Source organism: Mustela putorius, unplaced genomic scaffold (assembly GCF_011764305.1).
Source record: "Mustela putorius furo isolate JIRA1106 unplaced genomic scaffold, ASM1176430v1.1 tig00002195_pilon_pilon_pilon, whole genome shotgun sequence".
In the NCBI taxonomy this organism is placed as follows: Eukaryota; Metazoa; Chordata; class Mammalia; order Carnivora; family Mustelidae; genus Mustela; species Mustela putorius.
Window position 1 is genome coordinate 122578 of NW_025421961.1, and position 26068 is coordinate 148645.

Sequence of the window (26068 nt, forward strand, 5' to 3'; positions counted from 1 at the left end):
ATAATGATAGCTAACCGATTCCTCAGGATGCGTCTGCCAGGTACCGTGCAAAAGGTTGTAGATGCATTATCTCATTTAATCTCAAAGACAGCTTTTGAAGGGGATGGCATTATTAGTTCCATTTCTCATGCCAGGAGACTCGGGATTAGAGGGGTCCCTTAACAAATGAACAGTAAAGGATGTAACTGGGATTCAACCCAGAGCTGATGCGTTGAAACAGCCTTTATATTCTGAACTCGTAGCTCCCTATATCTATGCCATGCTTCTATACCCCGTGCCACTTCCATCCCAAGAGATGAGGCGTCCAGAGTCTGCGATGTGAGTGTTTCCGCGCCAGTGGCCAGTGAGAGGTACTACTGCAGAACTGGGTAGCAGTGGATCAAAGACTGCTGCCCAGATCTGGATGCTTTTGTGGTTCAAGGCGGAGGGCAAATGAGAACGGGGCTTATCTGATAGGATGAAGTTAAGTCTTGTGATACGTGGGATTGGAGCTTGGTGAGGTAAAAAGGATAATGACTTCTTGATCTGTTTGGATTGGGGTCCCTTTCAGAATTACTGGTCTAAATTCTTGGAACATGCCAGAGAGGCTGAGATGCAGAAAAGGAGCGTTGATACACCTGCTCTGGAAAGATCAGTGGTTTCCTCTGGAAAAACAGTGGTTTTTCTCTCACTGGCACCATCCCCTCCACCCCCTTTTGGAATTTAGGAAACAGTAGAGGAAAGCCTCTATTTTCACAGGAAGGAAGTAGCCCCAGAGCCCAAAGTATAAGTCTTTTGACAGGGGAGTTCCAACCCTTCAGTTTTATTTCCATCCTCCTCCTCTGGATATAGTGGCAGAGAGTGAATATAAAGTCATTTACACTTTACAGTTATTATGGACTTTGACCGAATCAGCGAGACAGAGGCAGACAGAAAGAAAAGGAAAAGTGAGTTCGGGAAAGACTAGGAGTACAGGAGTGCACAGGATAGGAGCACGTGGCACTGAAGGATCTATTAGCGGAGCTTCTCTTTCATTTGTCTCAAAACACCGTTCAGTCCCTTTCTGGAAATTAACTCGAGGTTGATGGAGGAGTCAGAGGAATCAATGGTGAAAAGCTTGGGTGTCAATGTGGGCAGTGAAGTTAAAAAGGTTACCGGCCCCTCTCCTGTGGTATGACCTTCGTTTCCACGGATGCAGGAGAATTTATATACCTCCCCTTCTTTTCCTTCTCCCCCGTTCTCACTGAACAAAACAAAAGGAACGAGGGCTCTAGTTTTCTACACCCATTTCTGTCCTCTCCCCCCCCCCCCATTCAAGGCTACAGAATCAAAACAAACACCTTAAAACAATGTTAGTCCTCCTGTCGAGTTGGTGGTGGTGAGAGGCCCTTGTGGTCAGGGGAGAGACAGTGGGGAAGTGTCTTCAGCTTACTGTACAGTATCCCAAACAGTCATCTCCAGTTTGTCCAAGAACATTTATTGGAAAAATGTCCAAGGGGTGAGGTCACCAGCAGCTGGGGGGCCACCAGGTGAGACGGGGAGCCCCTGAGACTCCGTGGAAGACATTGGAGTAGTGCAGTGCAGCATCTGCCTCCAGACCCAGACAATTCCTTTGAGTTGCTGGGGGAGGGGGAGTACCCAAAGAACCCTCCCCCTTTGAGACCCAGAGGCAAGATGTGAGGGCAGCTGGGGATGCCGAGAGTCCTGATGCAGGTGCAATGGGGGCCCATCTGGGACCTAGTGGGATACAGTTGAACAAGTGTCTGTCCCCCGGACGCGGGGGATGGAAGGACATATCCCATCTGATAGCCATTCCCCAGGTCCAGGGGCACAGACCCCAAGAGACCTACCTTCTGGCCCTGCTGACAGTGGAAAGAGGATGGGCACCAGGCCTGAGATTGTGGGAGTGTCATTACCCTCTAGGAGATTACGGGATCCTTCAGTCTTGGGCAGATCACCAACTGAGGCTCTCCCTGACCCTGTCCCCATCCCCAGGGTGTTAGTGCATCTGTTTTTGAGTTCGGTTTCCTCACTCATACATACAGCGCGGGCAGAGGGCAGGCGGAGGCGCAGCGGGAGCGGGCCGCGGGGCTGCGGGGGACCCCAGAGCTCCGACGGGCCTCTTAGTCTCTCCCTGAGCGGGGGGCGGTGCCGGCGCGGCCTGGCCGCTGGCCAGAGTCCCGGTGCGGGAGGCAGTGAGGCCGCTCCACCGGCCCCTGCAGCGGGATGTGACCGTCCCGGCCTTCTAGCCGCCGCCTTCTGCAGAGCTGGCCCCGCTCGCTCCGCCGCAGCTGAACCGGGACGTGCCGGCCCGCCCCGCCCCGCCGGGGTTCTTGCCGCGGTCATCCCCCTACCCCCCCTCCCCCGACCCCATTCTCCAAGGGATCCTCCCAGGACCCTCCCATTGGCGGCCTTCCCGGTCCCCTTGCCTCTGATCCTGGCTCTGTCCAAGGAGCCAGCCGGGGGCGGGGGGGGGGGCCGTAGAGAGAGGCACAGGTGCGAGGGACTCGGGCTCCCGGGAGGGCCCCTTCCCTGCCCGGGTAGAATTAGCCAAGTTGGGAGGAGGAATCCCACTTCCCCTGCCGGAGGGGACAGAGTGGCGAGATAATTGATGTAAAATCTCCACTTGTAGACTGCGTCAGCTTTTAAATCTCTTCCCCATTGGTAATCTGATATTGGTTCTCTTCGCTCTCATTCATTCTTTAATTTATTAAACAAATATTTATTGAGCGTCACCTAGGTGTCTGGGCACGGGAGGAGCTGGAGTCCAGCGGTTAAGACAGCAGGCTGGGTATATAGCGGGGAAGTCTAAATAAAGAGCAGCAACCTATGGTTTTTAGCTCTTCTTCCTGCCTGGTGTGCAGAAATTCGTCGTCTAAGTGTCAGGTTTCCTAAAACCAGAGCGTCCAGAACCTCATAGGGCTGTTGGCAGGATCCAGTGAGATAATGTTGGGGAATGTCTTTATAAATCTTATGACACTGTGTGAGCGAGGGATTATCATGAATTTGCACCAGCGTGTTAGTTACTTCATTCGTTTAACCAACATAAATCCTTAAACTATTTCATGAGATCTGGAGTAACAACCTGGTGGGAGTCCCCTTTCTGTCAACTGTGTGATCTTCAGCAACGACCTAACTTCTCTGAGCCTCTGCTTTACCATCTGTAAAACGAGGGTGTCAGTGTGGTCTCCTTAGTGGGAATGCACCCAGTGAGATACTGCATGTGAAAAGTGCATTGTTCAGTGTAAATAACTGTTGGCTCATGTATTTAGGGCAGATACTTTGGTTTCTAATTCTCATTGCAGCATTTCTATTTCCGTGGCACTTTTTTTCCCGTAAATTTCAGTTCAGCGTGTGTCCCCCTGGGGCTCCAAAGCTTCTGTTACCTTCCTTCTGAGATGAAAGAGTGAAATGGAGCAAGAGGGGCCCGGAGTACTGTGTGTTCTGGACATGTGATCAAGCCACGGCTCAGGTCCTCTGACCTCTGCTGTCCCTGAGGACCCTGATCTCTGGCCTGCTGTTTCATCCTTGTCCCAGAAGAATCCTCTGCTCAGGGATTCTCATTGTCATGGGACTGGGTATTACCCTGCACTTCTGAGCTCCAGGTCCTCTGGAGAAGAGGTCATTATTTCCAAAGGTTAAGAGTAATGAACCTCAGGTTTGCCCCTTCATGGGGCAAAACAGAGGCTGGGCAGTGTGCATGTATGCAAAGAGGGAGCCCTAGAGCTTCCCTGGGGTGCCCAGAGGGATGGGGGCCCACTGATAGGGAAAGGGTGTGGGGAGAGATACTCAGAGGGGGCGGTGCTCGGAGAGGCCAGGGTACCTGGGTTAATCATCACTGTGGCTCAGATAAGGCCCCCGCCAGCTGGAAGCAGAGTTAGCTTGACAGAAGCGTTTGTGTAGCTGAAGATGGAGGTACGACAGGGTGTCCAGAGCATGAGACCATGCCAGGCACAAAATGGTTTCAACACGCGATTGAGACCCCAGAGCCTGGCAAGTGGGAGGTGAGACTCCCTCATCCCACCTTCTCCATGTTGGTCTTCTGCACTGATTCCTAGAATCATTTCTCTTCTGGACTTCCCTCCACCCTGGGTTTCTGTTTTCCCTCTCCTCCTTCCCATCTTCCTTCCTGACCTTCCCCTTTAGGCCCAGAGTACCAAGTTCAGGCTAAATCCTTGGATGCTGTGTGTGTGTGTGTGTGTCCCCAAACCTTGTGCCTGCTGCCGCTCCCACCTCCAGATCCGGAGGCGTGAGCGAGGCCTGGGCTTCCTGTCTGCATCCTTGTGCTCCCTTCCCTCTAGAGGTCTGGGTATGAGGCAGCCCTGCCAATCACAGAGGAGTCAAACCCACTGACCCAGGACCTCGACAAAGCAGATGCCGAGGAAATTGTTCCATTGCTGGGACAATGTAATGCTGAGATCTTCCAGGAGGAGCGGCAAGTCATGCCCACAGACTAGGTAACCCAGACCCATCCCCTGGACACTGAAAATAAAGATGCCAGCTCCATGCCAATGGTCCTTCGTGTTTGAGACCTGAGAGCCCCTCCACCACACCATTCATTCCTCCCCGTCCCCCAAATCCACTGTCCTTTTTTTGGCTTCTGATTCCCACCTGCTCCCTACAGAGACTGTATAGTGAATCAGTTCTGACCACCATGGTCCAAGTGGCTGGCAAAGTGCAGGAAGTGCTGAAGGTACAGTCTCTCTGTCTCCTCCCCTCCTAACTTCTCTCCCTCCCCACTTGATCTCTTTTCTTGGCTTCCACTTCTCATTTTACTCCATCTCCATTCTCCTTTCTCCCAGTCCTCCCTCTGGCCTCTTTATTGTCATCTTATTAATCAACAGTAATTAGAATAACTATTATCTACATCACACTCTGTAATTGACATTGTGCTTTCACACTCATTACCTTTGCAAAAACCTGTGAAATGAGTGTGATTGTTTCCATTTTTTTTTTCAGATAGGAAAACAAAGGACAATCACAGTAGCTTGCCCAAATATATCCAGCTAATAATTGCTGGGTAGCACTGCTTTTTATTGAGTGATTGCTGGATACAAAGCTGCTCTCCGTCCTTTCTGGAATGAGTAAGGTTGGAGTAAGTAGCTAAGCCAGATTTAGGAGTCAGAATGAAGTTTCGTTCTCACATCCAGGCATCTTTCTGTTCCCTTTTGTGGTTAAGGAGGGTTAAGGAGTCTCCCCAGGAGTTCTTCTGTTGCTGCCAAAGAAGGAATGTGCTTCCCCCAAGCTGAGCTAGGAGCTAGGCCTTGGCGACACTGGGAATTTTTCTTTCTCAGGAACCTGAGGGGGAGCTGGTGGTGCTGAGTGGAGGGGGCAGCTCTGGCAGGATGGCGTTTCTCATGTCTGTGAGTATCCTGGTCCCCGATTTTCCTTCCTCTGCCTTCTCGGGGTAACCCTCAGGACCATAAAGCTCATCATAGCTAAGCTCCTAGGTGGCCCTCTTGAGGCCCGGCTCCCTCTCGTCTCAAAGACAGATCTCACCGTGGAACCCCGTATCTTCCGAACCCCACCTGGGCCCCACTCCATCTATTGAGGGTGTCTCTACATCCCATGCACCCCAAGCTGTCATCTGCAAGTAGCTTTCGACGTGCCAAATTCCAAGCAGGACTGGCTTAAGCGCTGGCCTGAGGGAATCCTCACACTAGTTGTCAAAATCCAAGGTTACCGCTCCCTTCACTTTCATCACTAACCCGTGTCCTTCCCCGGTGACAGGTCTCCTTCAACCAGCTTTGAAAGGTCTAGGACAGAAACCTCTACACCTACCTCATTGCAAGCAGTGACAGGTAAGCCACGTTGGCCTGTGAATATTTTCTTTGGCCTGGATAGTATTTTCTAGAAATAGAATTTTCAGGCTTTCAGGTGGAGATCGTGCCCAGTTTGCTTTGGTCGCCATTATTTCTTATTGCCTTATCCTCGGCCCATTTCACATACTCATGTCACCTGTCTGGCCCTTGTTGGAATTGGAGTGTCCAGCCCTAAAAAGTGTCTGTTGTGGTGTTTAGCAAATAGTAGGTGTTTCAGTCAATGATATCTTTCCATCATTCCCTTCTCTTAAAGCATTCCCTTTTCTTCCCTTGTATACCATAATCTTCTGCTTTCCAACCAGTGCCACTGACTTTGAGTCTGTCCTCCTGGGTCTGTGGTGGCATCTAGGGAGGGGACAGAAGATAGTGCCCTGCACGGGATTGAAGAACTGAAGAAGGTCTGTGTTTTCCCCTGATAGTCAACCAGACGTCTCTGTCTGTTCCTTCTCACGAGGACACAAAAGTCCCCATCCAGCCAAAGCCCATCCTCTTCCCCAGTCCTGACCCTGACATCTCCATGCAATAGGTTTGTATCCTAGAATCCTCCTGGTGGCACTGTCTCACCCACCCTCCTCTCCTAGGTGGTCGCTGGGAAGAAGAGGGTGATTGTCATTGGCATTTTGGTGGGACTCTCTGCGAGTGTGAAGACAGCCTGGGGGGATCCATTCTACAGGGAGGAAGGGGGTGGGGGCAGAACAGCAGGGAAGATAGATTGCGGAAGTGGGTCCTAGAAAACAGAAACGGTTCACGCAAGGAATTTTGATTTTACTCTCACTAATTGAGACCCAGCTGCATGAATGTGGAATGACAGGGAAAGGATCCGATTCCAGAATACCTGTGTGTCAGTCCATTCAACAAGCAAGGTAGATGGACTAGTCCCAGGGTCAGCAAACCACAGTGGCCATCATGCTGCTGCCTGTTTATGTAAATAAAGTTTTATTGAGACACAGCCATTTGTGTTTACATAAGATCTATGGCCACTTCATGCTACAACGATAGGGTTGGGTATTGCATAGAGTTCACAGGGGCCCCAAAGCCTAAAATATTTACTCTCTTGCTCTTTACATAAGAAGCTGACCCCTGGACCTGTCCTTTGCTACTTAAGCATGGTCCTTGCTTAGCAACATCAGTATCTCCAAAGATTTGCTAGTAATGTAGAATCTCGCCCCCCACCAAGACCTACTGAGTCTGAATCTGCATTTTAACAAGATTCCAAGCACTGGATTTGGTGTCCCCAATTTTTCTCTCACCACTGCAGTATTCTGATTCTAACAATTCACTAAGAGAAACAGGTCGAGCAATGCTAGATGCGGAAGGAGACACACAAGGAGGGCAGGACACCGACCTTAAGGAGCATACAATTTAGTCCAGTAGTTTTGAAACTTTACCATGCAGAGGATTTCCTTGGGGGACCATGTTAAAAATACAGGCCTGGAGCTTTCCCCTTCCAAGGCAGATCCAGTAAATCTTCCCTGGGGCTGGAACTCTGCATTTCTAACAAGGACTCGGGGGAATCTGATGGTCCTGCGCCTCAGGAAACACTAGAGTAACCCCTGCGCTCTCATCATACCCTTTTTCTCCCCCTGCCATCAGGCTCCCTTTGTGGCAGGCCAGGTGGACTCCGGCATGGACAGCCCAGGCACCTTCTTAGCAGTCCTGGTTGGTTTCAGCCCCGTGAACATGGCCAGGTGAGCCCACTGTAATGAAAGGCATTGACGGGCCAGGCCCCTGAGGGAGGCTGAGAGGAAACCTGTCAAAATCTACAGTACAGGGGCGAGTGGGTGGCTCGCTCAGTGGGTTAAAGCCTCTGCCTTTGGCTCAGGTCATGATCCCAGGGTCCTGGGATCGAGCCCCGCATCGGGCTCTCTGCTCTGCAGAGAGCCTGCTTCCCCTCTCTCTACCTGCCTCTCTGCCTGCTTGTGATCTCTGTCTGCCAAATAAAAAAATAAAAATCTTTAAAACAAAAAAAAAACAAACAAACAAAACCAAAATCTACATTACAGCCACGAAGAGGAGGGCATGGTGGCTATGGTCTTGCTCACCACATCTCAGAACATTAGAGTAAATACGGACTGTCCCTGAGCTTATGAGGATTTTGTTTTTGGTGGGTTTTTGTTTTATTCTGTTTTGTTTCTGTTTTTTTATTTCGTTTTTTTGGTCCACTGGTTGATGTAGTCTCTTCTTTCGGGAAGGACTAAAGGCAGCTTACAGAGGCCACATCAAATACCAGAAAGCAGACATTCAAAACAGGAATGGAGAGACAAGGAAAACAAGGCCCAGGAGATAGAATAGGGTTGGGACGATGCGGACCCCAAAGAGAAGCATCTGTTCAAAGGAGCCGTGGGTGCGGAGTGGCCTCTGATTCCCCTTTGCCCAGCTCCCTTATTGTAGCAACCATTCTCCTTTGTCATCCTAGGCTCCCCTTGGGTCCCCCTCTGGCTACTCAAACCCCACCCTGTCCCCCTTTCCTGAGGACTCTGTGCCACCCAATCACCTCCGCCTTATTCTCTATGTAGATGGCCGCTTTGATCCCAGAGATCAGCATGTGAAAACGATAGTGCTCAGGTGTGGTTCCCTGGATGTTCAGCCTCAGGAGTGTTAAAGCAAGAAGAAAGTAGATTCGTAGGCACTTGTGCGAGAGCTCGGATGTTGTCACTTTGGGGTGAGGCCCTGAAATCCCTTAATTTTTGAGACCACCCCTGGAGATGCTGGTGCCCGGCCAGGAGCGGGGAGCTCTGCTGACTTCACCATTGGCGTGGGCCTCTTGATGAAGCTGAAGGCTTCTGTCGCTGGAATGTTCCATGGAAGGCTTGTGGATTCCTCAAGAGCGGCTCTGCACATGCAGTGGTGGTCCTGGGGGGGGCGGGGCGGCCGGGTGCTTTCTGAGGTCCTTTTCTCAACTCCCAGATTCCAGGCTTGTAGCGTAATTCATGTGAAGATATAAATGAGTCTGAGATACTGTTAACCCTGCTCCTTTTAATGGAGGACTCTCCTTCACCAAAAATGTATGTGCCGCAGTGGATGCTCATTTCAGGGCCTGTCCCACCGCCACCGCACCCTGGGCCGTGGGAAAAGAGCTGGCCTGGGTTTCTTAGCACACAAAGTCTCACTTGTTTCCTGGGGACCCTGGGCTCCTCAGGTCCCACTGATCTCTGTGCCCACCTGGGACACCTAATCCCTGAGCCCACCTGGGACACCGAAAGCTCACCTCATTTCAGAGAGTCTTTGGCTGGGGGAGGGCCCAGGTCATGCAGGAAGAACTCCTTCTGCGGGGGCCTGTGTCTCTGGCCTGGCTCCCAGAATCCCCGCTGACCTCCCCGTCCACTCCGAGCCCGTCCTCCTTGCCCCGCTCTCTTCATGTCCTTCGGCCTCGGTTGGGTCTTGTGTTCTGCTCACGGAAGTCCTTTCTGTCCTCTGCCCTGCGTTCTGACAGGACTCCCCGCACCTCCGCTAGGGACCAGCAGAACTTAGTTGTCAGGGAATTGTGCCTTCCCCTGGGCAGGGCTGGGTACCCATGCTGTCTAGAGGGGGCCCTGGGCCCTTCCCCTGGTGGCCTTTCTCCCAGGTGCCTTCTGGAAATCCTGCGGACATTAGAGCGGGCTCATCAGGTGACCTAGAGTCAAAGCCCGAAGATCGCTGCCCTGACGATGCAAGCCAGCATCAGGTGTGTGGAAACGTATTAGGAGTGGGGAGGTTGCGTGGATGGGGGACTGTCCTGAGAACAGCGGAGACCCTGAGGACTCCTTAACGCGGTGAGGGGAGCAGGTCTGCGTGGTGGAGGGCGCGGTAACCTTTCTGTTGGTTTGCACCTGTGCTTGGCCGTGTGCATCTTGCTCTGATCCCTGATCTTTTCTCACTGCCGTGTCTCCTCTCGTGTCCTGATTTCTGGCCCGTGCTCAGCCTGGAGGAAAAAGGCCGCGTGTACCTGGTTGGCTGGCAGACCCTGGGCATCATGGCCATCATGGATGGAGTGGAGTGTATCCACAGCTTTGGTGCCGGTGGGACCCCAGTCTAGACTTTCTTCCTGGCTCCTCCTGAATGCAAACTGATTTCCTACCCCCATCCGCAGCCCATGGGGGTTCCTCATTCGATGTCCAGACTGTCCTATTTGAATAGGCATTTCAGTCAAATGCTCCTTGCTGTGAACCCCTACTCAGGACTTGGTTCCTCAACTCCCAGCCCCGCTTAGCTGTGGCCTCCCATGTGTGTGACACCTCACCCGCCACCCCTCTGGGCACTTTCCTTCAAGACCCATGAACGTTCCCCCAAGCCTAGAATCAATCTTTCCTATAAAGCCCATCATTCCTTTCTCCCTGTCCTTAAATGTTCCAGACTACCGAGATATCCACAGCTTTCTCACTGGTGATCAGAGTGACATGTTTAACCAGAGGACTGAGCTCATCCACGGGGGCAAGTGTATGATGGGACATGGGGCAGGTTGTGAAGGTGACAGGTGTGCAGGGAGTGGGAGGTGAGGGGCGCTGGGGACAGGTGGGGGAGGAGAGCAGGCAGACAGTCCAGGGAAGGGAATATGGGTTAGAGGTCGGGAGGCTTTGGGGAAGCACAGAGAGGGCGGAAGGTTCTGGATTCTCCCTCTAAAGCTGGCTCTAGTCCAGGGCTCTTCCCTCAACTTGCTGCATCATCTTGGGCAAAACACTTGACCTCGTTGAACCTCGGTTCTTCCATCTGTGTACAAACACGCTGTGTGAGAGGTCCTGTGAGGCCCTCTGTGGTCCGCAGGTCTGTGGGTGGGAGTTCTTCATGGGAGGGGGCCCCCCATTTTCTCGTGCCCAGGGTCCCCAGTTCTCCTTCTCCCAAGAGGACTTCCTGACGTGCATCTTGCCATCCCTTACAGAAATCGGCACCGTGGTCTTCATTTTCACCCTGGATGGTGAGAGGGAAGGCAGGAGCAGTGGGGTGAGCAGAGGGAGGCAGGGGAGTGACTCAGGGGAGCTGTCATTTTTCTGGGTCTTAAAGCACCTGCTCCGAGGCAGGGAGAGGGGTGCGTGTCCTGACAGGACCACAGGGAACAGGAAGAACAGCTTTGGTCTCTGGCGCCCTCCCCTCTCCTAGACAACCTCAAGGAGGTGCAGGCGCTCCTGGAGCAGGTGAAGGAGAAGATGGCCCACATCCAGGCCGTGGCGCATAGCACCGTGGGGCAGACCCTGCCGGTGAGGGTCCAGCCTTGGGGACGGAACCTGGGGTGGCAGTTACAGCAAGGCCTTCCTGGGGATGCTGCTCTGGCTCATTCTCTCTCTGTTTCTCCAGACCCCTCTGAGGAAGCTCTTCCCTCCATCATCCGCATCACGTGGCCACTGCTTTTCTTCGAATAGGAAGGGAACTTCATCCAGGTATGGGGAATGAGAGGGTGTTCTCTGTGCTGAGGGACTCAGAGGGGCAAGGGTTCCAGAAATTAGAAAACTCAAGGCTGGGGTGCCTGGGTGGCTCAGTGGGTTAAGCCTCTGCCTTTGGCTCAGGTCATGATCTTAGGCTCCTGGGATTGAGTTCTGTATCAGGCTCTCTCCTCAGCAGAGAGCCTGCTGCCCCCTACTGCTACCTACTTGTGATCTCTGTCTGGCATATAAATAAATAAAATCTAAAAACAAAACAAAACAACAACAACAAAATACAACCAAACAAACCTCAAGGCTGGAGGGTGGAAAGCTTTGTTGGACTCCCAGAAAGCCAGCTGGGCAAGTTCTTGTGTTACTGGGTCACTGGTCAGTGTTTCCAAGGAAGTGGCTCAGTTCTCTCCAGGAATATATGAAAAAGACAGGCCAGGCCACCAGTCACCTGACAGATACTCATTTGTCCCTTGTTTCAGGTTCATTGTTGATGTTATAGTCATCCTCACCATACAAAAGTCTTTAAGGTATATCCTTGCAAGGTCACTATGCTGAATTCACTGCAGACAAAATACAGATATTGTCTGTAATATAAGGAAATGATAATTTCACTAGTTTTCACTAATTATAATTGATTATATTTGTAATTATAATTTTACTAATTATAATTTCACTACTGATGCACTGATAATGCTTTAGCAAGACATTATCAGTACAAGCACTGAAAATAATCATAGCAATAATTATCAATTTGGATATACTTTGCATTTTGGTCTGGAGAGGGCACTGGGACATCTGAATATTAGTTCAGCTGTGCTTTGTGGCCCAAGAAAGAAAGCAGTTTTTGCATCTGTGGTTCCTCGGTTTTCTCACCTAACTCCTGCCCACCATCCACAGGGCACCGTCAGGGCCCTGAAGGGTTGCGCTGGAGAGATGTGGTCTCATCCATTATTCAGATCACCTCTTCCAGGAAGCTTCCTGACTTGACCAAACAGCTGCCATGCTTTCTTACCTGCACTCAGAACTCAAAGGAAGCCCTTCTCCCTGAGCCAGGGGGTCCATGCTCCTTCCAGTGCGTACCTTTGTCTTCCCTTCCAAATGGTGTTCATTGGTCACAGCTCTACTTTTTTGGCATACTTTCCACATTCGTGGTCTCCTTTGACATCTCGCATCTCCTGAGAAATCTTCTCCGATGAAACCCACATTGTCTAGAACCCTCCTTGATGTGAGATGCCTCTTCCAGCTTCCACTGTGCCGTCATCATACCTAATACACACGTAGGACTCTGTACTTTACAAACTATTTCATTTATAATATCATTTCTCATAATGGGTTCATAAGGGATGTAGGATGTAGGTTATTCCCCCCATCTCAGATAAAGAAGCTGAAACTAAGAGATTAAAGCATTGTAATCACAGCCACGTGGCTAAAGCAGGATCCAGGACTGGAACCCTGGCCTTGTGACTCTACGTCTGTGGTTTATTTCACTTTACAGTACAAATTTCCACCATATCCATGAATTGAGCCAGATTCTTTTACTCATTCATTCATTATGTACCTATCACGTGCCTGGTCCTATTCCAGGGATAGGGGATATAGTAGGGAATGTTATCCTGTGATCTTTGAAAAAGATCTGTGTTTTTAAAGAAAATTATAATTATAGTAGCAATATTTTTATTGTAAACACTTTGGAAAATACAGAAATCAAAAGGAGAAAAGCATCCATAAGAACCTTCTTCTAGGGGCGTCTGGGTGGCTCAGTGGGCTCACTGAGCCCCAGTGTTTTCAGGAGACTAAAGGATCTAAGGGATTGCTTATATTCCTTAAATTCGACCTTGACTGTGCCAAGGAAAAGAATAAATCTCAGATACAAATGCTTTTTTTTTTTTTTTTTAATGTTATGAAAACAAAACATCCAGTGTCCCATTTTAAAAGCATATCCTTAGAATGGGGTGCCTGGATGGCTGAGTGGGTTAAAGCCTCTGCCTTTGGCTCAGGTCATGATCTCAGGGTCCCGGGATAGAATCCCGCATCTGGCTCTGTGCTCCACAGGGAGCCTGCTTCCTCCTCTCTCTCTCTGCTGCCTCCCTGCATGCCTGTGATCTCTCTGTCAAATAAATAAATAAAATCTGTTTAAAACAAAAAACAAAAAAACCCACCCTTCTTCCAAAAAACCACTTAGACAAATTTTGGAGAATGTCCCTCTAGGCTTTTTTATGCATGTGTAAGTGTTTAAATATACTTATACAAAAATAGGACCATCCTTGCCATGCTGTTTTTAACTTGCTTCTCTTCACTGAAAAATAAGAACACTTTTCGGTATAAATATATCCATATCATCATTTTTTAAAAAATATTTATGTATTTGACAGAGATCACAAAACTCGAACATAATGGTGAGTGAATATTCAAGACACAAGGAATATATTTTTTAAAAAGATTTTATTTCTTTATTTGAAAGAGATCGCAAGTAGGCAGAGAGGCAGGGAGAGAGGGAGGGAAGCGGACTCCCCAGTGAGCAGGGAGCTTGGTGCGGGGCTCGATCCCGGGACCCTGAGATCATGATCTGAACTGAAGGCAGAGGCTTAATCCACAGAGCCACCCAGATACCCTGAAAGACTACATTTTTAAACACATAGAGAAAAAAGTGGGGCACCTGGGTGGCTCAGTTGCTTAAGCATCTGACTTTGACTCAGGTCACCATCCTGGGGTCCTGGGATTAAGCCCTGTGTCTGGCTCTCTGCTCAATGGGAAGCCTGCTTCTCCCTCTCCCTTTGCCCCTCTCCCTGCTTAGAGACTCCTCTCTCTCTCACTCTCTCAAATAAATAAATAAAATCCTTTTTATAAGTGTTTGTCAGATTGTACACACGTGTTCTAAGAACCAAAACTGTACCTCGAAGCTTAACCTTAGAACATCAGGCTGGCATATACTAGTAATCTGCCTCAGAAGGTGTGCTCAGCCTATCAAGTATCATTCTTTATAATCTTTATATGACTGCAAAGTCTTTCATAATCTGGACATATCATGTGTTTTTTAACCACTTCCTTGATGATGGGCTTCCTGAGAATATTACTTGGTCTTCCCCAAGTGGGTTGAAAATTCTGTGAGGTGAGATACCATCATTGTCTTTTTCAAAAACAGTGCCTGCTATTCAATAGCTATTTAATTGAATTGATCTTCCAATTAACATTCCTACATGAAAAAAAAAAAAAAACCTGGCCAGTTTTATAGTATAGCACAAGTTGATTCTTTGTAAATCTTGTTTACAGGGAATTAACCATAGAGAATCCAGTTTACTCTGGGTGTAATGACATAATAAATCTTCCGGAAAATGAGACTATGGGTTTTAGAGCTGAGTGATCCTCTAAGATCATTTAATTTCCCTAAGTGACATCTCATCTCTGTTTCAATTTTATAGCAACTAAGAAATGTGTCAATCTTTGGAGTTAGAAACCATGTATAATCACAGTTCCTGAGAGTATCTGTACTTACGATAGCCTAGCTTTCCTAAATGTACTTGCCTCAGTATTCTAATTTGTGGTTGGGAACATAGGACAGCAGACCTGGACCTCTAGAGAGTGAAAGGTTCCAGAGAAGATGCTTATAGGACAAGATAAGCCCTTTGGAGGGGCTGCTCCTTTGAAATCTTCCCTCCATACTCTCTATGCCAACTTGGCCAACCCAATCCTAGTAGAATGCTAAAGGAGGTCTTCCCTGAGCATTGGCTGCCAAGGCAGAGCCCATGGGCAGCTGCAGGAAGGGGCCTCTGATGGACACATCTCAGAGAAGAGACCCAAGCAGCTCGCACATTGGCTGGGCCCTGTCAGGTTGACCTTGCAATGACCATTGTGCTGTCATATGGAGTCACAGCCTTGAGGGGTAATATTGTTTGCTGAGAGAGGCAGGGGGTTGAGAAATGGCACCGATTTGGCGGCTGGCCATACCTCCTCCGTCATGTGTCAGCCTTCTACTACTACTTGGTTTATTCCTTTGGAGGCTTTGGCTGCTCTTCTCTGGAAGACAGAACAGGGAACAGGTGGCAGCCAAGAGAGCCTCAGAGGTATGTGATGCAACCTTCCCTGGAAATCCACTGCTCCCCGTCCCTGCCTCTGAAGCATTGGAAACGCCTACCTCTTGGGCCAGGGGAGGAACTGGGTGGGGGAAGAGGGGAGTTGAGACAGTGCCTATGGATGTCTTCCTAGAAGTGTCAATCATGCTCAGTCGTGTTCCTTTCAGTTTATTTCAGCAAACCTTGAGCTCCTATTATGTATGGTGGCGCACTAGACATTGAGGAAAAATAAAACCCCAACCGCACCCTCTAGGAGCTCTAGGCGAACCTGGGGGGGAGAGATGGATATATACATAATGAAAGAGAAAATGATAAGAGTTAGTAGAAGTATAAATAGTGCTGAAGGGGTTGGAGGCAGTCTTTTGAAGCAGGGGGATCTAGAAAATGCCTCTGGGGGAGCTCAGGATTGAATTGTGCTTCAGAAGAAGGGAAGGGCTTTGGACATGGATAGGGTGGATGGAAGACAGTAGGGACGACTTTCCAGTTGGAAGGAATGGATTGGGGAAAAGCGGGGGAAACTGAAGAGTGTCGGATATGTTTGAAGAGAGGACACCTATGTGGTTGGAAGGTAGAAGTATAGGGAGGTCAGTGACAGAAAAATCTGGAAAATTGACAGAGGTGACATTGTAGAGGGCTTTCAATGCCAGGCTGAAGAGTTCATACATACATAAATATATGTATGTATATGTACATATATATATATCCATTCTATATGCAATGGGAAGATGTCAGGGGGCACCTGGGTGGCTCAGTTGGTCTGTGACTCTTGATTTAGGCTCAGGTCATAATCTCAGGATTATGAGATCAAGCCTGGTGACCTGCCTTCTGCTCAGCAGGGAGTCTGGCTCTGTCCCTTCCTCCTTTCTCCTTCCTGTCCCCCTGCTCCACGCTCTCTCTCTCTCAAATATAAATAAATCTTAAAAAAAAAAATTATGTCCAAGGGTTTTTTTATTTTAAGATTTTATTTATTTACTTATTTTTTAAGATTTTATTTATTTATTTGGCAGACAGAGATCACAAGCAGGCAGAGAGGCAGGCAGAGAGAGGAGAGGAAGCAGGCTCCCTGCTGAGCAGAGAGCCCGATGCTGGGCTGGATCTCAGAACCCTAAGATCATGACCTGAGCCAAAGGCAGAGGCTTTAACCCACTGAGCCACCCAGGTGCCTTGTCACATTATTTTTTTAAAGAAAGGAAATTTGTATATTATTTTATAATTTTATAATTTTAATTGCCGTATAGTTAACATACAGTGTTATATTAGTTGCAGGTGTACAATATAGTAAATCAACAATTCTATACATCACTCAGTGCTTATCCAGATAAGTGTACTCTTAATCCCGTGCACCCATCCCCCACCCCCCACCTCTGGGAACCATGTTTGTTCTCTGTACTTGAGTCTCTCTTTTGATTTCTCTCTTTGTTTTTCCTTTGTTCATTTGTTTTGTTTCTTAAATTCCACATGTGAGTGAAATCACAAGGAATTTGTCTTCCTCTGACCAGCTTATTTCACCTCGCGTTATATTCTCTAGATCCATGCACGTTGTTGCAATTGACAAGGTTTCGTTCATTTTTTTCAAGATTTCATTCATTTTTATGACTGAACAATATTCCATTGTGTGTTTGTGTGTGTGTGTGTATCACATATTCTTTATTTATTCATCTGTCAGTGGACACTTGGAGTCCTTCCATCATTTGGCTTTTGTAAATAATGCTACTCTGGGGACACCTGGGTGGCTTAGTTGGTTAAGTGTCTGCCTTCGGCTCAGATTATGAATCTGGGGTCCTGGATCAAGCCCCGTGTCAGGCTCCTTGCTCAGGGGGAGCCTGCTTCTCTCTTTCCCTCTGTCCCTCCGCCTCACTCATCCATTCTGTCTCTGTCAATTGAATAAATAAAATCTTTTAAAAAAATAATGCTGCTATATACATAGTGGTACTATATCCTTTTGAATTAGTGTTTTCAAAGTTTCTGGGTAAATATCCAATAATGCAATTACTGGATAATATAATTCTATTTTAAATTTTTAAAACTATTTTACTTATTTATTTTAGAGAGAGAGAGAGAACACGAGTGTGGGGGATGGCAGAAGGCGAGCGAGAGAATCTCAAGGAGACTCAGCCCTGAGTGTGGAGCCCAACGTGGGGTTTGATCTCATGATTCTGAGATCACGACCTGAGCTGAGACAGAGAGTCGGACACTTCGCTGACTGAGCCACCCAGGCACCTCTCTTCGGCCCATTTCTAATTGGATTACTTGGTTTTTGGGGTGTTGAATTGTGTAATTTCTCTCTCTCTATTGGATACTAACCCTTTATCGGATATGTCATTAGCAAATATCTTCTCCCACTCAGTAAGTTGTTGTTTGGTTTTGTTGGTTGCTTCCTGTGCTGTGCAGAAGCTTTTAGTTTTGGTGTAGTCCTAACAGTTTATTTCTGCTTTGCTTTCCCTTGCCTCAGGAGACATATCTAGAAATATGTTGCTGTGGCCAATGTCAGAGAACTTACTCCCTGTGCTCTCTTCCAGGATTTTTATGGTTTCAGGTCACACATAGAGGTCCTTTACCTGTTTTGAGTTTATTTTTGTGTATGTTGTAAGAAAATGGTCCAATCTCATCCTTTTGCATTTAGCAAGTCAGTGTTCTCAACACCATTTGTTGAAGAGACTTTTTCCCATCACATATTTCCTCCTTTGTCAAAGATTAATTGACCATATCATCATGAGTTTATTTCTGACTTTCTATTCTGTTCCATTGATCTGTGTGCCTGTTTTTGTGCCAGTACCATACTATTTTGATTCTTAAAGCTTTGAAGTAGTATACCTTGGAATCTGGGATTGTGACCCCTCCAGATGTGTTTTTTTCCTCCCCTAAGATTGTTTTGGCAGTTTGGGATCTTTTGTAGTTCTGTACAAATTTTATGATTGTTCTAGTTGCGTGAAAAATGTTCCCTGACATTTAGTAAGTGCTCCCTGGGTGTCTGTGAAATGAATACATGACTTTTCAATTTTAACCCTGGGTGACGGACAAGATGATGGCATTTTGAACAACAAAGGAAACATTAGGCAGAAGTTGTGTGGTAGGAGGCTGAAAATGAACTCTACCATTTGAAGTGCTTGTAAAATCTATGCAGAGATGTTCACCTTGCCGCTCAGATTAATTGTCTAGACCTGTGCTACCCAGTCCGGTATCCACTGGCCACGTGGCGCCATTCAAATTAAATTAACCAAAATTACATACAATTTAAAATTCAGTTCCTTACTCGCACTGTGGACGTTTCAAGTATCACATGTGGCTAGAGGCTATCACATTGGACAGAGCAGATCTTGGATATTTCATCATCATAGAAAATTCTATTGGACAGCATTAGCCTATACTCTAGATCTTGGAGGTAGATGTAGTTATCAACATATTTGGCCACAAAGTTCCTTTCAGTGTTTTTTCTTCTCATAAACATCTCTCAAACACAGCAATCCCACTTGAGTATTACTGTCCTCACTAGGACTTCATCTATTTATGGTATGCTGGCTGGTCTCCTACCAACTTTTTCCAGCCTAGAGCATAGAACATAGCCCTGGCTTTATGGAAGAGAAACCACACGCACAGAGCTTCCCACGGCTGACTGTGTCACTCGCCAAAACTGACTGAACCAACAAACAAAATCTCTCAGCACCCCACCACCTGCAGCAGCTTTTCCCAGCCTGTTTGGACCCTGAAAACTTTCATTGTCAAAATTTGTCGACCCCTTGGGAATTTATACATCGCTTTATCTCTTTTTCATAATACATGATAAGTGACATTAGGTATATAATATTTTCATTTTAAAGCAGCATGTTTTTTAAAGTTGGAAAGTTCATTTTAACATCTTTAAGAGGAGAAGACGAATGCCCACTTTCCCCCATGTAACAGGTGAGGCATGAAAGTTCATTGACTTTAACAGGTGTGCATTGTTCCAGAACACTTAGATATAAGAAAGGGCATATATAGTTCCTTGTCTACATTGAGTATAATCTGCTTTAAGCCTCCTATGACCTAGGTTGGCTAAGAAGCCCAGGGTCCGTTTTTCCTCCCCCAACCTTTGTACTGTATGGGAGTTCTGGAGCTTTTGCAGTTTATCCCAAATGGTGGAAGGTCATGTCCTTTTTTAAAAAACAAAGATTTTATTTTTATTTATTTAGAGAGAGCGTGTGCGCAAGCAGTGAGGAGGGGCAGTGAGGGGGAGAGAGAGAGAGAGAAACCTCAAGTCGGTTTCCCACTGAGCATGGAGACCAATGTGGGGCTTGATCCCATGACTCTCAGATCAGGACACGAGCCCAAATCAAGAGACACTCAACCAACTGACCCACCCAAGTGCCCAGATGGTTAGGTTCTTAAACCATGGGGAGTAACTGTTGCTTTTCATCTTGGGCATCTGAAGGCAAAAACGGTGGCTCAAGGGCACCTGGGTAGCTCAGTGGGTTAAAGCCTCTGCCTTTGGCTCAGGTCATCATCTCAGGGTCCTGGGATCGAACCTTGCATCGGGCTGTCTGCTCAGCAGTGAGCCTGCTCCCCACACCCCTGACCCCCGCGTGCCTCACTGCCTACTTGTGATCTCTGTCTGTCAAATAAATAAAAAAATAAATCTTTTAAAAAAGTGCAAAATGAATCTTCGTGATTCCATAACCCACATTGTTTTGACAAGGCAAATGTCGGGTAACATAATTTCATTCCTAATTAAATAGGTGTTTCCAAAAGGTAAAGACTCTTTTAAGAGAAAATACTTAATCACAGTATCATTATATGCCTAAAAATTTAACAATCATCTTTGAGTACCATCAAATATCCATCAGTATTCAAATACCAAATGTATCATAAATGATAAAAATCATTTTTGACAGTCTGTTTGACTCAAGATGTAAATAAGGTTCCAATATTGAGATTGGTTGGTGTGTTTAATTTCCTTACAATTTGTAGATTCCCTACCTCCATATCTTTCTTTTATTCTTTCCATTTATATGTTAAAGAAATGGATCATTTGTCCTCTAGAGTTTTGCAGGCCTGATTTTACTGATTAAATACCCATGTTGTTATTTAATATGTTCCATTTTTCTTCTCTATTTCTTTAAATGGGTAAGTTGGATCTAAGTCTTATCAGAATTACTTTGGAGGGATGGGAGACAATTTCAGAGGTCATGATGATTATTAGGAGGGACACAATTCTGGTATTTTATTTTATTATTATTATTACTTTTTAAAAGATTTTATTTATTTATTTGGCAGACAGAGATCACAAGTAGGCAGAGAGGCAGACAGAGAGAGAGGGGGAAGCAGGGTCCCCGCTGAGCAGAGAGCCCAATGCGGGGCTTGATCCCAGGACCCTGGGATCATGACCTGAGCCGAAGGCAGAGGCTTTAACACACTGAGCCACCCAGGTGCAGAGGCTTTAACACACTGAGCCACCCAGGTCTGGTCTTTTAAATGCCATTTTCTAGGGGCACCTGCCTGGCTCAGTCAGTAGAGCATGTGACTCTTGATCTTGGGATAGTAAGTTTGAGCCCCACACTGGATGTAGAGATTATTTCAAAAAAAAATCTTAAAAAAAAAAAGTCATTTTCTAAATTATGTCAACACTTCAAAATAGAGTGCCTGGGTGGCTCAGTTGGTTAAGCAACTGCGTTTGGCTCAGGTCAGGATCCTGGAGTTCCGGAATTGAGTCCCGCATCAGGCTACCAGCTCCATGGGGAGTCTGCTTCTCCCTCTGATCTTCTCTCCTCTCATGTTCTCTCTCACTGTCTCTATCTCAAATAAATAAAATCTTTAAGGATTTCTTTTTATTCAATTATTTGACAGACAGAGATCACAAGTAGGCAGAGAGGCAGGCAGAGGGGAGAGAAAGAGGAGAAGCAGGATCCCTGCCGAGCAGAGAGCCTGATGTGGGCCACCATCCCAGGATCCTGAGATCATGACCTGAGCTGAAGGCAGAGGCTTAACCCACTGAGCCACCCAGGCACCCATAAATAAAATCTTTAAAAAATAATAATAAATACCTCAAAATAAAATGGACTTTTCAAAAACAAAAGGGGGGGTTCCTATATTGACCTTTTATCTAAAAATCTTGCTTAATTTGCTTATCAATCCTGAAAATGGATCGGTAGATGCTTTTCCAAAGGCATTTTGTGATTCCCTACACAGTCCCATTGTCTGCATATGATAACTTTATTTCTTCTTTTCTAATCCTATGACTTCTATTTCTTTCCTTGCTTTGTTGCATGGAGTAAGATTCCCAGTACTGTGTTCAGTAGATAGTGGGGATTTTTATCTTCTTTCTTTATGTAGAGGAAGGTTTTTCTTTAACTCACCATTTATGCATAATGTTTGCTGTGTGGCTTTTGTAAATATTGTTTAGCAGATGAAGAAAGCTCCCTTTTACTTCTGGTTGCTAAGAATTTTTAGCGTGAATGGGTGTTGAATTTTATCAAGCACTTTTTCTGCCTCTATTGAGATGCTCATATGATTTTTCTTGTTTTATTCTATTAAAGTGCTGAAATACAATGAATTTTTAAAGTATTAAACCAACTGTGAATTCCTGAAACAGATATAACATGTTTGTGACACTGTTCATGATCCTTTTTATATATTGTTGGATCACGTTTGCCGATATTAAGTTTAGGAATTTTGCGTCTGTTTCCTTGAAAGAGACTGACCTGTGAGTTTTCCTTTCTAATAATGTCTTGATCAGATTCTAGAATCAAGGTTAATTCAGCCTCCCAAAGTAAAGGGAGAAGTAACTTTTCTTTTCTACCTCATTAGCATAACCAAGGCATTCCTATCACTCAGGAAATTCCCAGTGTTTTTTTTTTTTTTTAAACAAAGCACCAGACAAGTGTCTCACCAAAACGCTTTTTTTTTTTTTTAATAGATTTTATTTATTTACTTGACAGAGACAGACAGATCACAAGCAGGCAGAGAGGCAGGCAGAGAGAGAGGAGGAACCTGCTGAGCAGAGAGCCCGATACGGGGCTCGATCCCAGGACCCCTGAGATATTGACCTGAGCCGAAGGCAGAGGCTTTAACCCACTGAGCCACCCAGGTGCCCCCCCAGTGTTTTTGAAGCTCTGTGTCAGGAGTCTGGGACAAACACCAGATGTGTTATTATAACACCACATAGACACACACACACACACACACAGCTGATATTAATATACAGGCTGATAAATCCCAACTTCACAGAGTTGGGGGGGGAGATTGAAAAATTAGCTGATATTAATAATATTTTTTAAACTTATATTTTATCCCCAGGGGAGGCTGATAAATACACACTTCCCAACAAATTCTTGAGGCAGGCTGGATTAAACACTTAGGCAGGGTTTCTATTTTCAATCTTTTTTATCACCAAAAAAATTAAATTCAATTTCGCTAAGCATGATATCTAGTTATTTTTTGCAAAAAAATATTTTATTTATTTGACATTTGAGAGAGAGAGAGACAGTGTGAGAGAGGGAACACAAGCAGGGGGAGTGGGAGAGGGAGAAGCAGGCTTCCAGCTGAGCAGGGAGCCAGATGTGGGGCTTGATCCCAGGACCCTGGGATCATGACCTGAGTAGAAGGCAGATGCTTGATGACTGAACCACCTAGGTACCCCTAAGCATCCAACTCTTGATCTCAGCTTAGGTCTTGATATTGATCTTTATCTTGATCTTAGGTCATGAGGTCAAGCTCTCCATTGGGCCCAGTATGCAGCCAACTTAAAACAACAACAACAACAACAACTGATTTTTTTGTGTGTTGATACTGCATTCTGTAACTTTGCTAAATTCATTTATTAGTTCTAATTGGTTTTTGTGTGTGTGTGTGTTGTGTGTGTGTGCGTGTGTGTATTCTTTATGATATCCTGTAAATAAGATTATGTCGTCTGTGAATAGAGATAGAGATTGTTTTAACTTTTCCTCTTCAAAGGAAAGGATGGTTTTACTTTTCTTACCTAATTGCTCTGGTTGGAGTTTCTAGCACAATGTTAAAGAAAAGTAGTGAAGAGGTGCCTGGGTGGCTCAGTGGGTTAAAGCCTCTGCCTTTGGCTCAGGTCATGATCCCAGGGTCCTGGGATCGAGCCCTGCATCGGGCTCTTTGCTCAGTGGGGAGCCGGCTTCCTCCCCCCTCTCTCTGCCTGCCTCTCTGCCTACTTGTGGTCTCTGTCAAATAAAATAAATAAAATATGTAAAAAAAAAAAAAAAAAAGAAAAGAAAAGTAGTGAAATTGAGCATCCTTGTCTGTTCACTACCTTAAAAGAAAAGCTGTCAGGCTTTCACTATTGAGAATGATATTAGCTATGGGTTTTTCATTAATACCCCTTACTATATTGAGGAAATTCCCTTCTATCCCTAGTTTGTTAAGTGTTTTAAATTTTTAATTAAATCATGAATAGGTGTTGGATTTTGGCAATCCTTTTTCTCCACCAGTTGAGATAATTGTCCAGTTTTTTTCCCCTTTGTGTTATTAATGTGGTGTATCACATTGATTTACTTTCTTATGTTGAACCAGGATTCTTGGGAGAATTTTTGCTTTTAACACTTTTATTCAACATTGTTTAGCTAAAACATTTTGGCAATACTATGAATATTATGTAGGCTCTTGTAATACACTCTCCGAGACTGATGTCATGATTCAAAAGGGAGAAATAAAAATTGTTTTATTTGAAATGGTAACAAATGTAATTCTGCCTTTAAAGTGACTTGGAACGTGCTTGCAAAAAACTCAGGAATTTATGTTACTGATCGGGAAATTCTGCCCTAAAGGATAAAATAAAAATTCCATCATTTGGCAAAATCTGGCTTCCACTTCTATTTTCAGCTTTTGTCTTAGCAAATGTGCACCTGACACTCATGACTTTATAATCTTCTTGGGGATGTTGCTTTGGACTTGCCTGGAATGCTCTTTTTTCACCTAAAAACTTTCTGCTGATTTTTCAGACTCCAGTACAATTGGCCACTTCTGGAGTAACTTTTCCCATCTCTCCCAGGCAGTGAATCCCTGTCCTTTTATTCTCTGACGCTTATATTTCTGTTATATATTTATTTATTAATATACCTATAAATTTAAATTTATTTATTAATATATTTAGATGTTTCTGTTCTATATTTATTTACATGTGGTTTATGTGCTCTATATTTACCACACTGTATTATAACTTAGGTGTTTAGACATCTGTTTTCCCTATTAATGTGAATTCCCAGAATACAGGGGTCATATTTACCTTTGTAGTCCTAGCACCCAAGCTACTGCCTAGAACTTAGTAAGCACTCATTAAATGATCTATGAATACATGAAGGGGTGCCAGTTGTGCTGTGGTTATGGACACCGAATGGATCAATATTTGTGTCTGTAAGAGAAAATGTGCTCTTGATTCTCTAACCTAGAACATTTTCTGATTTTATTCTTTTCTCTTTGTGCCTCTCTAGACTTCAAAGAAGCATAAATTCAAAAAGATCCAGAAACTCACAGGTCAGAAAGATCCTATCCTTGATTCTTCAGCTCAAGGCTACTGACAAATCAACTGTGGGTCTGCTTTAAGACTCCAGACTTTAATAACAGGTTGAGGGAGGGAACTGGAAAAAGATTATGTAAATGAAAGAAATGTGATTATTCTTTCTAGCATCTCCAAAGATGCCAGATTCTTTTGAGCAACTTCCAAAGAGATGTAAACAGATTGATAATTCTTCCTATGCTTCCTTTCCCCATGCTTTCTTGCCTAATTTTCCTTTTGTGTAGAACTCAAAGTATCAGGAAAGAAATTGGGTGAGATTAATGTTTTGGTGCAGGAAGTTCCAATAACTTTTTCCCCTGTCATAGGCACTGGATAGAATCCTTTGGGGGAAAAAAATATGTGTTATGAACTTTGGTTCCCCTACTCCAACTCCCTACTCGCATGATTGTTCCTGCTCTTTCCAACAGCTTCATCTACTCCTAGGTTAAGTCTGAGCTCTCTACCACTAATTAACTTAATGACCCTAGGCATGGTTTCACCTTTTGTTTTCTTATGTGTACAACAAGGGGGTGGAACAAGGTAGAGGTGGTATCAACAATTAGGGTGCTAAAAGCTTCTTTAACTCTGCTCCCAGCTTCCCAGTGGGAAGAAAATCTTAGGATGAGCTGCTCCGAAGCTAATGGGACACAGTGAGTAGAGTTGACCTTCACTATCTATTCCTCCTCTCTTCAGCTTACTCTACTGATAAGCTCTATAGGAGTGAAGAGAAAGGTACCTAGTACTGTTTTACTTCCTTCAGAATGATAGCTGTTCCTTTTCTAAGTCAAGTCACTATTCTTACTGGTTTCCTTATTAGTACTTTAATATCACTTCAGTGACATTGACCTACTCTTGTATCCAGATTTTCAGGTCTCCCTATGGGATGGGCCCAGGAGTACGCATTCTGGTCAATGGAGAGAAGTCTTCAACAGATCTTCCAACATCTGGAATGTGCAAGGTCAGGGAAGGTCGTTTCTGGGAGGAGGTTGGGTGGTGGAAGTTTTTGTTTTTGTCTTAAGTAAACTCTACTTGAATTGAATTGAATTCTAGAGATCAAGAATTGCATGCTCTACCAACCAAGCTAGCCAGATGCCCCAAAGGTGATAGAACTTGTAAGAGGGAGGGTGGAAGAGACCGAAGAAGAGAGGTTGGAAAGAGGGAAAGAGGGAGGGAAAAAGAGAGGGAAAAGAGAGATTGCTAGTTGGTTGCTTATTTACTTAGTTTGGGCGGTAAACTATGGCTCCGGATTTGCCGGGTTGTTCCTTTAGAAAAGGCTGGATTTGCTGCATAATGATCTGGAGGAGCTGCTGTCCTTAGGAGAATGATTTCCCTGCTTACAGCCACAACAGGGTAGAACAGGCT

At 45.7% G+C, this 26068-nt stretch overlaps 1 protein-coding gene and 1 long non-coding RNA gene across 4 annotated transcripts; one reads left to right on the forward strand and one right to left on the reverse strand.

Moving 5' to 3' along the window:
• Positions 1-7949: 7949 nt before the first annotated feature.
• LOC123394279 (glucokinase regulatory protein-like) lies at positions 7950-25745 on the forward strand. 3 transcript variants are annotated; one of them, XM_045088039.1, is made up of 8 exons: positions 7950-8463; positions 9367-9465; positions 9702-9799; positions 10134-10211; positions 10657-10692; positions 10875-10972; positions 11070-11152; positions 24642-24972. In XM_045088039.1, the coding sequence occupies exons 2-8, from the start codon at positions 9449-9451 to the stop codon at positions 24751-24753; spliced, it is 522 nt and encodes a 173-aa protein (XP_044943974.1). In that variant the 5' UTR covers positions 7950-8463; positions 9367-9448; the 3' UTR covers positions 24754-24972. The 3 variants fall into 3 exon arrangements, 2 of the variants coding, with proteins under 2 accessions (XP_044943974.1, XP_044943973.1); XM_045088038.1 differs by lacking the exon at positions 7950-8463 and having other exon boundaries at positions 8725-9465; XR_006609000.1 differs by lacking the exons at positions 7950-8463; positions 9367-9465; positions 9702-9799; ... (2 more) ...; positions 10875-10972; positions 11070-11152 and adding exons at positions 14643-15207; positions 25302-25356; positions 25569-25745 and having other exon boundaries at positions 24642-24684.
• On the reverse strand, positions 10591-13049 carry LOC123394281. Its single transcript, XR_006609002.1, has 3 exons — positions 12227-13049; positions 11444-11706; positions 10591-10685 (listed from the first exon to the last, which is right to left on the reverse strand). It is a non-coding gene; the product is annotated as an uncharacterized LOC123394281 (long non-coding RNA).
• Positions 25746-26068: the final 323 nt, after the last annotated feature.